We start from the raw sequence: 10579 nt of genomic DNA, 5'->3' as shown, positions 1-10579 counted from the left end.
AAATTGTAATAGTTTTAAATGCTCAAATGTGTTACATATTAGGTGGCAGCACTTTGAAGGCCAACTGTGCAATAAATTCTGCGACCAGAATGTATCTGTTTATTTTGGTGTTGACTGCATTAGACAGCTTCTCATTCTGTCTCTGCTCAATTGAATGATTCTCAGTTGTGCTCGAGGGAGGACAACAGAGAATACCCTAGGGCTGCTTTGCCAAAAAACCCCGGGCCCACTCTAAGATAGTCTGATTTGGTAGGTTTTCCTATTCTGTAGAGGGTTTAATACTATAGAACCTAGAAACCATGGCTCTTTTTATCATCTTTCCCCCAGACCATGCAACCCATGCTAATATTCTCACCTGCATGTTGTTTTGTTGAACACGGAGCACTTTTATCAGTGAGAGCTGAAGATGTTTGATTTCTTCTTTGATTTGGTCTTCAATATCTGCAGTTTTGTAACCCATACCCAGACCTGTCCTTCTCCATTCACCTGGTGGAGACACTCACTACCCACATTTGGGCCATCACTACGCCCTTCTAATGTCCCTCTCCCTGACATCTAGGCCTCATACTCCCTCCATCACTTCTCCTAACACAATTTACATTTCGTGACTCTATTTAAGAAGCAAAGTTCAAAGCAAGCCTATATATCTCAGCCTGGCCTTCCAGGTCTTCTGACACCAGATTCCTATTTATACCCCTTATTTTCTTGAACATTCCAACCTGAGCCCCTCTTCTTTTAAAAAAAAATCGTGTATTCACTCTACCCTCACAAGTATCATTTACAATGCTCTCTACATGTAGAAATACCTCTATCTTTCTCTCTACTCTGCAGGGTCTGGGTTCTGGTCCAGATGTCACTATTTCAGCCTTTGCCATCTATTTCCTTGTGTGAATGGCTATTAGAGCTTATTTTCAACTATACAAACAATACTTGAAGTATTCTTTTAGGTATAGTACACAGATATTTCAGGGCTCCCAAAAGGACAGGTAGCTTTCCTTATCACTTTATCCCTCTTTCTAGACCCTACCCTATCCACAGCCCTTCCCAACTTCTTCACCCCATATCAGTATCCCTTTTTCTTTTCGTCTTTCTATTGTACTTAGCCTGACTCAGGCTTCACACCCTGCCCTAGTTTACCATTTAGTGTTTCCAATCACTGTCACATATTGGATACACCTGCACAGATTTAAAAAGCTTCCCAGAACCCAGAGAGGAATTTTCTTTAACAGAGCTAGTGTGAGGCCCAATGTATCAAAAATACACATACGTTGGCATTTATAAAATGTTCCCTAAGTGATTCTAATGAGGGGACAGTGTTGGGCTCCAGTAAACTGAGTCAGATTACACCTTTAGAGAAGCAATCATGTATTATTCCTCTTTGCTTTCATCCTCAAAATGGTACGGACAATCCTAGGTGGTCAATAAAAATACGTTGATTGACTGATTTTCTTTCTTTTCCTTCCTTTCCTTCCTTCCTTCTTTCCTCCTTTCCTTTCCTTCTCTCTCTCTTTCTTCTTCATTTTTTTAAAGAGAGAAGAGAAAAAGGAAGAAGCTGGGGGAGAAGAATGCCCAGTCTTGCCAGTTCCCACCTGAGAACGGAGCACGTCTTCATGAACAGCCGTGTAGATCCCAAAGTATCTGGTATTTTAAGAGATTGCTGCAAAAATCTATTAAGCATATCAGGTCTGTTCACCTCATTGTTTAGTCACTGCCTGAAATGGAAGACACCAGCTAAGGTCGAGTTTATGTTTAAAAATAGTTATTCTCAACAAGCTACTGGAGAAAAGTTATTGAGAACACAGTATTTTCTTGTTGTTTTGTCACAGTATTTATATGCTATGTTTGGGGCTAGCACCTTAGGTTCATTATGTTACCAAATCCAATAAGGATAAATAATAGTGCATGACAACCTACCTGCAAACAGCGCATCTTAGTCACAGATGAGGTAATTGCCTTTCCAGATCGGAGCGCTTCTCAAACTGCAGTAGACTGCAGTCTATCCTGATTGGCAACAGGCACCATCTTGCCTACTGAATGAACCACATCTCAGCATTGCTGGGTAGCCCACTAGGCCCTCCATGATCTAACCCACGTTATCTGCTGTCCACTCCCCCTCAACATGCAAACCCTTGGACTATACAAATGAGCTGTGTGAAAACTAGTGTCTTTTACAAACTGCCAACATGAAATTTGTACATTTTTACTCGTTAGAGTCACTTTACCAAACCACTTCACTGCTCCTCAAAATGCAAACCTCTCTCTCTGATAAACTCCATCAAAAAGTTGGGTGCATTTGATCAAATTTGATGCCAATTCTTACAGTACACTTTGTAAGACTTTCAGACATTCATGAAATTATTCTTTTTCTGTGCTGCAGTGGTGGTGGGGGGTAGAGAACAGAAAGATAGTGCTTATTATATACAAATAATAATGATAATAATGATGAACTTTTCTAGTTTGCATAGAACTTTTCTAGTCTCTAGCTCATTTTAATATAAGTTATATTAACTGGGTGCATATAAAGGACAGTCAGCCCCTTTACTGGTTTGTCATCGTGTCACTACAGCTATCCAGTACTGTTCTGAACCTATTCTTGTTACAAAGATGAGGTATATACGGTTTCCCTTGAATTTTAAAGGAAAAAAAGAAGCCAGACATCTCCAACAATCTGGAATTTTATTCCATCCATATACATGCATAGTAACAACATTTGTTGAGAAATTATTTCTATCAGAAGTAGAACATTATCTCTGTGATCACCAGGTGCAGTATTGCTACTCTTCTATTTAAATAGATCTTATATATGAATTAAATTCATACTTGCAGCATTGAGTTTAGGGTTTTGATTGAGACTGTGCCTTTCAAAAGATAAAACTGATTAATACTACCTCATTACTTAACAATACTGCTTCCAGTAATTTTGTTCATTCTTATAAAGTATTGCATTTAACAGCAAAGGTTTAAAAATTGAGAGAGCTGCATCAGCGAAAGAAAATACAAGTACTATACAAGAAAAAAATTGCCATCTTCATTTAACATACATGTTTAAGATTAAGAAAATGGACAGAAACATACGGCTACATACAAATGCAAAGCCTAGTGACTAAGAGACTGTATCTGCTAAAATATAAAGTGCAAACGGAGCCTGATTATCCAAGAATTGAAATCTTAAGGCGAACTTAGAGCATGTGTATTTAGAACATCTTTGCAAGTTATATTTTAGCATATACATATATCTGCAACAGCATATAAGAAGAAATCAAGATACACAAGTGCTTTTGAAGCTATTTCTAAAATGCTCTTCTGTATTGTTTGTGACTATTTTCTTTAAAAGCTACTATACAGTGCAAACCATATGTGCTACACAATAACTATACAATAACATTACAAATGACTTTAATATAAAGTTTTTAAATAAAAAATAACATAACCACAGCTATGAATACTGCTGGTAAAATAAATTAATTTTTTTTTGTTTTGAAAATGGCACCAATAATACACTTTACTAATGGACTGTAATGAAATTATACCTCAAGTCTTCGACTCAGCCATACTGAATTATCTCCTGATTGCCCAGATGTAATTCAAACAGCTTTTTGTTTTTTGTTTTTTTGTTTTTGTTTTTTTCTGGACTGGGTAGAACAACATACTAAACACTGGTACCAAAGATGACGGATGTTTCTTTAATTTCGTTATTTCATTTGACGTGTTCCGCGGCATGTGATGAGCAATAAAACTTCTTGTGAGTTATAAAGTTTGAGAGGTTGTTGAACTGGATGTCACACAGCCGGCAGTACTTCCCACTGGTGGGGGCCTGGGTGGAGCCGTTCACACTTTTCGCTATACTAGACAACTGTTCCTCCGCGGAGGGAATTCCCGGTGAGACGTTCTCGTTGGTGGCCAGTGGGTTCTCAGAGATCCAGGAGGGAGACTTGTGGCCATCTTCAAGCGGAGGGTTCTGAGAAATGTTCTCTTGCTGTGGGTTGGCGGCAGGTCGCTCGTCTTGCTTCAGTCCACCGTTCACGATGACCATGCCTCGATTTTTGGGCAACAACGGCAGGGAATCTTTCTTGGGCACCGCGCACCCATTGGAAGAAGCCTGGCCTTTGGGAGATTCATTTCCCTCGTTTGTGCTTTGCTCGACGTCAGCGTTGTGGATGACAAGAGAACCAGAAATATAATCACTTGGCTTTATTCCATAATACGGAGAAAGCTGGTCGGCGGCGGCGCCTTTTGCCTTCTTTATTGCTCCGGGGTAAAGGCATTGTGGAAGAAACAAATGTTTGTTTTCTTCTTTTGTCGCGATGAGCTGGGCAGCTTCGCTGAATACTTTCAGACCCTGCAGGGTTGCTAAGTGGGATGAAAATAAGTTTCCATTGGGGGAGGGCTGCTTTAGATTCCCATTTTTTTCACATTTTATGATGCTTCTTTCATAGCTGACATCAGGGCTGTTTCGTTCGCTCTCAGGATTCGGAAACGCTTTGCTGTCGAGAGGACCCAGGTCGTTACGCTGATGCGCAGTGACCGGGCAGAAATTCTGCTTGTGGGCCAGGTAGTTTTCTACCTTGTTGAAACTGATCTTGCACACGGTGCACTCGTGGTAGTCCAGCAGCCTTTTGGGAGACGTGGTTGTCCGCTCAGACTGGGATAAACACTTCTTGCTGAGGTCGATGGGCACGTCCATCTCTAGGCAGGGAACACTGGAGTGAGTAGTGTCACATTTAGAAACCGGAACACATTTGTTAATAGTCAGGGAAGTTTCCAAGTGCTTTGAGACAATTCCTGGAAAGATATCACATCTTGGGTGGTAGCACTCTCCCAGCCCTTCCGTGGGTTCTTGAGTGGAGGTACAAGGACTGCTGAGGTTGGCTACGTCAAGAAACCGCTGCTGGACCAGCGGAGGCCTCTGCTCCTGCTCGGGCAGACACATCTCGTACATCTTCCTGCGCTTGCGCGTGCGCATGGTTCTCTGCATGGCAGGCACTTTGTTGGAAGCGGACCTCTTTAGTGGAGGGTCGTGCCGCGTAGCACAGTAATACTGTTTGTGGACCATGTACGTTTCGTGCCGGCTGAAAGTAATGTTGCAGGCTTCACAGGTAGTCTTATTTGGGTCACTTTCCCCATCCACTAAGGGGACACTGGGATTCTTCACATCAAGAGGTTTTCCATTAATTTTATCATCATTGCTGTTGGGGGTGGAGAGCTTCTTGGCTTGAGGGGAAAAGTCCTTGTCGTGGCCCTTCCCATTTGGCCCAATTAAATCTAACACAGTGGAAGAATTGATGCAGGATGTCTGAAGAAGTGGGTTCTCAGGATCAGCAGAATGAGAGGCTGGATTGAGAAGGTTTATGGAGGTTTGGCCCGTGTTGGGACTCACGGCCTCAGGCATCTTTTCCGAAACCCCAGGGAACTCAGGGGACTTGGCCATCTGCTGCCATCGGCTGCTGCAGTAATGTTTTTTGTGCACTAGGTAATTATCCAAATTATTGAATGTTATGTTACACTCAAAACAGGTAGCCCCCTTGGGCATCAGGGGGCTGTAAATGACGGGAGGGTAGCTGCTACTTCCGTGCCTCAGTCGCCGGTGTACCAGTTCAGACATCTTGGCCAAGATCTCTGACGCTTGAGGGACCATTGTGATATCCTGGGGAAAAGCAAACTGAGATAGAAAGGGTCCCACAGGAAAAGAAGGCCCAATATTAGGCTGAACTGGAGATGAGGCGAGTCTTGGACTAGAGGGCTCAGACTTTATTTTCGTGTAAGAAAAGCTTTGTTTGTTTGCTGTAGGCTGAATCTCCGGTCTCTGGTTAGTGAGAAAGAGCTGAGTCTTTTTCTCACACTTGTCCAGCTCTGTGTCAGAGCTCGCATCTTTAGTCTGCATGGCCTTTTGGCTCTGGGGGAGTTCGCTTCTGGTCAGCAAGTCTGTGGCTGGCGGTAAGCCGTCTTCGGTTCCACTTGGAGAGTGTTCCAGGTCACTTTCTCTCGGAAGTTTGCTGCCAGGGACATGGAGCTCCTGGTGCTGCAGTAACTCCCTCTGAGTCTGGAAGCCGAAGTGGCAGTGATTGCATCGGAAGGCAGCTTGAGTGAGATGGGAGAACAGGTGTTGGTGAAAGTTGATCACAGAATCAGCAGTATAGCTACAGACGGTGCATTTTAGACTAGCACCAGGGGGGAGGAATTCTTCCATTTTCACTCCTGGAGAAACATACGAAGTCAGAATACTGAGAACCACACATACTGGTTTTCTATTGATATGAATCATTCCTAATGACCTAATGTCTTCAACACAGCAGAAACAAACTGAAATCTTTCAGAATCTCATTTGTGATATTAATTTTTCTTTCTTGTGACATCTTTCCCCATGTGTGATATAATAACCGCGCTTCATAGTTTCCAGGGCACTTTCCTGAGTATCATCTCATTGTAGCAGGAGAGTCATCACTGTTTCAATTTTACAGGTCAGGAAGCAAATTCAGGGAGGCCAAAGGAACTGATTGTAAAGCTATTCAGTGATGGGCCCAGCCCAAACTTCAGATTTTAGAATTTTTAATCCAGTACCCTTCTTACCACAACACTGTGCTCTGTATTAGGAAGAAACAGGCATTCCTTAGAGTTGATACTGATGACCTGTGTGCAAACCAAGTAACTCAGTGCATTTAGTGCACTAGATTAGGTCTTCACTTAAAAGAATACAACTAGGAACCATTTTGCAAAGTAATTAATAACTTCAATAATTTATCTTTGGTATAAATTTAGAATGTTATTTTAAACTGAACATGGTTTATCTCTATCCAGGGCTGACAGTCAGCTGGTACCAGTACACTGATAGAGTCATTTAGGACCAACACCTATGCTGATCGATCACTGCCTGTTTCTAGCCGGTTATTAGCACTGACTGGTGGATGAGCCTCAATGCAATATTGTAATTTACAAGAAATATGTATTTGGTCATTCAGATGAGCAAAATATGTTTCTCATATATGTTTGGTCTTCATCCTTGGTTCCTGGCTCACAGCTTCTAAAACTTTTGGAATTTCCTGTGATAAGAGTGATAAAGGTGTCTTTGTTATGTTGATGAGGTGACTTTTGGAAAGCCCTCAGGTAAGCTAAGGATGGGAGCTGGTTACCAGGAGAATGGACCTTGTGATTGGAGGGTTGAACTGTCAGTCTTCTCCACTTCTGGGAAGAGGGGCCTAAAACTAAGTTCAACTGACCTTGGCCACTGACTTGATCACGCATCAGTAGTGAAGCCTCCTTAAAACCCCGCAAAAAACAGAGTTCAGAGAGCCTCTGGATTGGTCAACATGTGGAGATTTGGGGAGACTGGTAGGCACGGAAACTCCTCGCCCTTTCCCCAAACCTTGCCCCATGCCTCTCATCCATCTGGCTGTTCCTGAGTTATATCCTTTTATAATAAACAGTAATTTAGTGAGTAAATGGGGTTTTCTGAGTTCTGTGAGCCACTCTAACAAATTAATCAAACCAAGGGGGTGTCTTGGCAAATTCTGATTTATAGCCATGGGTCAGAAACACAGCAGACTGAAGTCTGAACTGGGGTAGGGATGGGTAGCCAGTCCTGTAGGACCAACCCCATAATCTGTGCAGTAATCTGAGTAGTGTCAGTGAGTGAGGTTGATTGCAGGACACCCACCTGCTGTCTGAAGAATTACTTGGTGCGGGGGACCCCTCCCCCTGTGGATTGGAATTGGGATCCAGATACTTTTACTCATTAAGGTCAACTCTTTTTCCCATTTGTTGGTATATGGTTGAACCAGGTTTGGATCATCCTCTGCACTCTAGACTAAAATGAGAATTGCCCCTTATAAGATGAAAATATACCAGTCCTATACAGGTAAAAGGGGACTTATATCTGTCTCTTTTTCTCCTTAGCTAATCCAATACTTTTTTTTTCTTTTGAGCTGGAAATATCCTTCTATCTCTATTTTTGTTTTGTGCATGACTTTACTCACCATGTGAGACACCAACGTGTTTCTGCCTCCCCTGCATAAAGATAGCTCATTTGTAGGGAAAGGGAAGAGAAGAGAATGGGTAGAGAGGAAATTGCCTATTTTTATAGGTATAAAGACGAAAGCTTGCATTGTACTAGAGCATGGGAGGCTGGAGTTAGTTTTCTTAAACTGAGTATGTATTTCAGTTTTAAATTATTCAACCCAAGCAAAACCAGCATAGGTAGTCACCTAGAGTTGCCTTACAAGTTTTGTATTCTAGATACTGAAGAACTGTGATGCCCAAACCTTGGTTTGCCCTAGCCAAGAATGTTCTAAGAAATATCTCAAATTAATATAATCCTGTACATTTGATTTATTTCAGTTATTTTTAAAATATAGGAATTGGAATGCTATGTGACGATACTAACAACAACTGGGCATACAGTTCCAAAATAAATAGGAAGAGATCCAAAATAATGGGAACCTTGCTGTTAAGAAACTTGTTCTTCAGCCTGATTTTTCTTAAGAAATTTTAAAACATAGCACTAGAAGTGGTTTTATGTCATAAAAATCAACTAAGCTGTTACAATGCACACTCTGGAAGTCAAGAGCATTTTATAGATCCATATTTAACAGTTAATTTTTCTCCATTGTGACTTAATTGGATCTATCAAAATAATAGCTTTATTTCAATTCAGCAAATACTTGTTTTTATGTTCCTGCTATTTAGTCCCTGCCATGTGGAAACAGTATGGTCAGTTTCCAAAGATCACTTGACACTTAAATGAATATTAATGACAATATACAAAAGGTATTGAGATTTTCCTTCTAAAAGTGATGCCGTTTTATTTCAGTTGGAAAAAAAAAAAAAACAACAGTGTGGCCTGAAAACTGAGCACTGTAAGTTGTTAGAAAAGAATTCAGACTCAAGTCCTTTGAATAGAATATACTGGCTGTGTGTGACGTAAGATAACCATCAGCTAGTTTAATTTTTGATTTTATAGATAGAGATGTATGAATGAATGTATGGATGTATGTATGAATGTGTGTATATACATACGTACGTAGAGAAAGAAGAGGGTCTCCTGGAGCAAAAGAAGAAACAAGGGAGGCACTTACCACTGTGTGAATTCAGGTGCATCTCCAGAGCTCGGGCGTTTGAAAAGCTCTTGGTGCACTGTGGGAAGGGGCACAGACTGGAAATCTGAGGAGCACTGTCTTCGTTTTCCTCTGACACTGGAGCAGCTTCTCTTTGCCGCCCGCTGCAGTAGTACATCAAATGGGCTTGCAGATTCCGCTCACTCCGATACCAGATGCCACAGGACTTGCAAGGGAATATATCCTCTGCAGGCGGAAACACAGGGACACGTTAGCTGCTGCCCACTTGGAGCCAGCCATGGGGAGAGCAGTGCTTCGTTCAGTTCTTCTCAGAGTCTGCTCTCAGGTTCAGAATTAGGCAGACAGTGATGAGTGCTGCTTTGGGCGTGGTTCCACAGTACAGGACTAAGCTTTTAAAGAAATGTCACATTCAATGCAATTTACCTTCCCACAGACTCTTTAGAAAGTGGTACTGTGGGAGACGCCGAGATAAAGCATGAGGTGAATCCTAAATTGTTTCTGTTGTGTTTATGGTTTGGGAAAATATGCATTTATAAATAGCACTGTGAATTGGTTTGTCTGATTGATTAAAAGGTAAAGAATCTAATGCCTGAACTAAAATAAGCCTCAGTGATGCCAGCTCCTGACATCATTTCTTCATTTAATAAATTAATTACAGAGTGCCTCCTAACTGCCAGGCTCTGTGCTGGGTAGGATGCAAAACAAAATGAAAGACCAAACAGCTGTTGTTAAAGCACTTAAGATTTCCTGGGGCTGGTTAACAAGTGGTGATATCATTACATTAGAATGCGATGAGTATTCTGATGGAGATATCTGGGGGGTACTTTGGACATGGAGAAAGAAGAGATGCTAGGCTGGTGAGAGAACTGGAGGAGGATGAGGTCAGGGAAGGATTTAGAGGGAAGATGACAACATCTAAACTGAGTTGTGCAGGATGAAATTAAGCTAGTCAGATGCAGAAGAGGACTGCGCCTTCCTGACCAAGGGATCAGCCATGGGCGCCTGAGAGAGGGGCTGGGTGGGGGATGGGAGGCTATTCTGAAATGCTCAGGCAAGGGGCTGGGAGAGATGTGGTTGAAGAAGAACGGGACAGGTGACCAAAGACCCTGTATGCTTTAAGTTTAGATTTCTATCTCAATGATTATGGAAAATTACAGAATCATTTTAAGCAATAGACTGACAGAATCAGCTAGGATCAAATCCCAATAGTGGAGTTGAGTTTTGAAGGTAGTGAATTTGGAAAGAAGACTCGGGATTGGTAGGAGGCAACTGCGGTAATCTAGTGAAATATGACAGAGTCTGAATTGTAGCTAATAGTCATGTAATATTTATTGTGATGCTGTAGTAAGTGTGATAGGTTTTCTCATGTATTCATTCATGGAAAATTTCTGTGTGTGTGTTCTCCTTCATGCATGTATAGGTGAAGAATGTGAGGCTGAGTAACTTGCCATGATCACACAGTGGGTGAATGGGGATTGGAAAACCTTGGTGTAAACATCCTTCCATAATGC

At 41.7% G+C, this 10579-nt stretch overlaps 1 protein-coding gene across 5 annotated transcripts in view; it reads right to left on the bottom strand.

Moving 5' to 3' along the window:
• Positions 1–2657: 2657 nt before the first annotated feature.
• The window catches only part of ZFPM2 (zinc finger protein, FOG family member 2), a 428442-nt gene continuing 420520 nt past the window's right edge, over positions 2658–10579 (bottom strand). For 4 of the 5 annotated variants that reach the window (XM_074352599.1, XM_074352600.1, XM_074352602.1 and 1 more), the window contains 2 exons: positions 9069–9293; positions 2658–6195 (listed from right to left, as the gene is read on the bottom strand). In XM_074352599.1, the coding sequence (XP_074208700.1) occupies positions 3698–6195; positions 9069–9293 (2723 nt within the window). In that variant the 3' untranslated portion in view covers positions 2658–3697. The remainder of the gene's footprint in view (positions 6196–9068; positions 9294–10579) is intronic. The other variant, XM_074352601.1, reaches the window with a different exon arrangement.

This window comes from Camelus bactrianus, chromosome 25 (genome assembly GCF_048773025.1).
Source record: "Camelus bactrianus isolate YW-2024 breed Bactrian camel chromosome 25, ASM4877302v1, whole genome shotgun sequence".
NCBI lineage: Eukaryota > Metazoa > Chordata > Mammalia > Artiodactyla > Camelidae > Camelus > Camelus bactrianus.
This window is presented reverse-complemented; position numbering and strand designations above follow the sequence as displayed.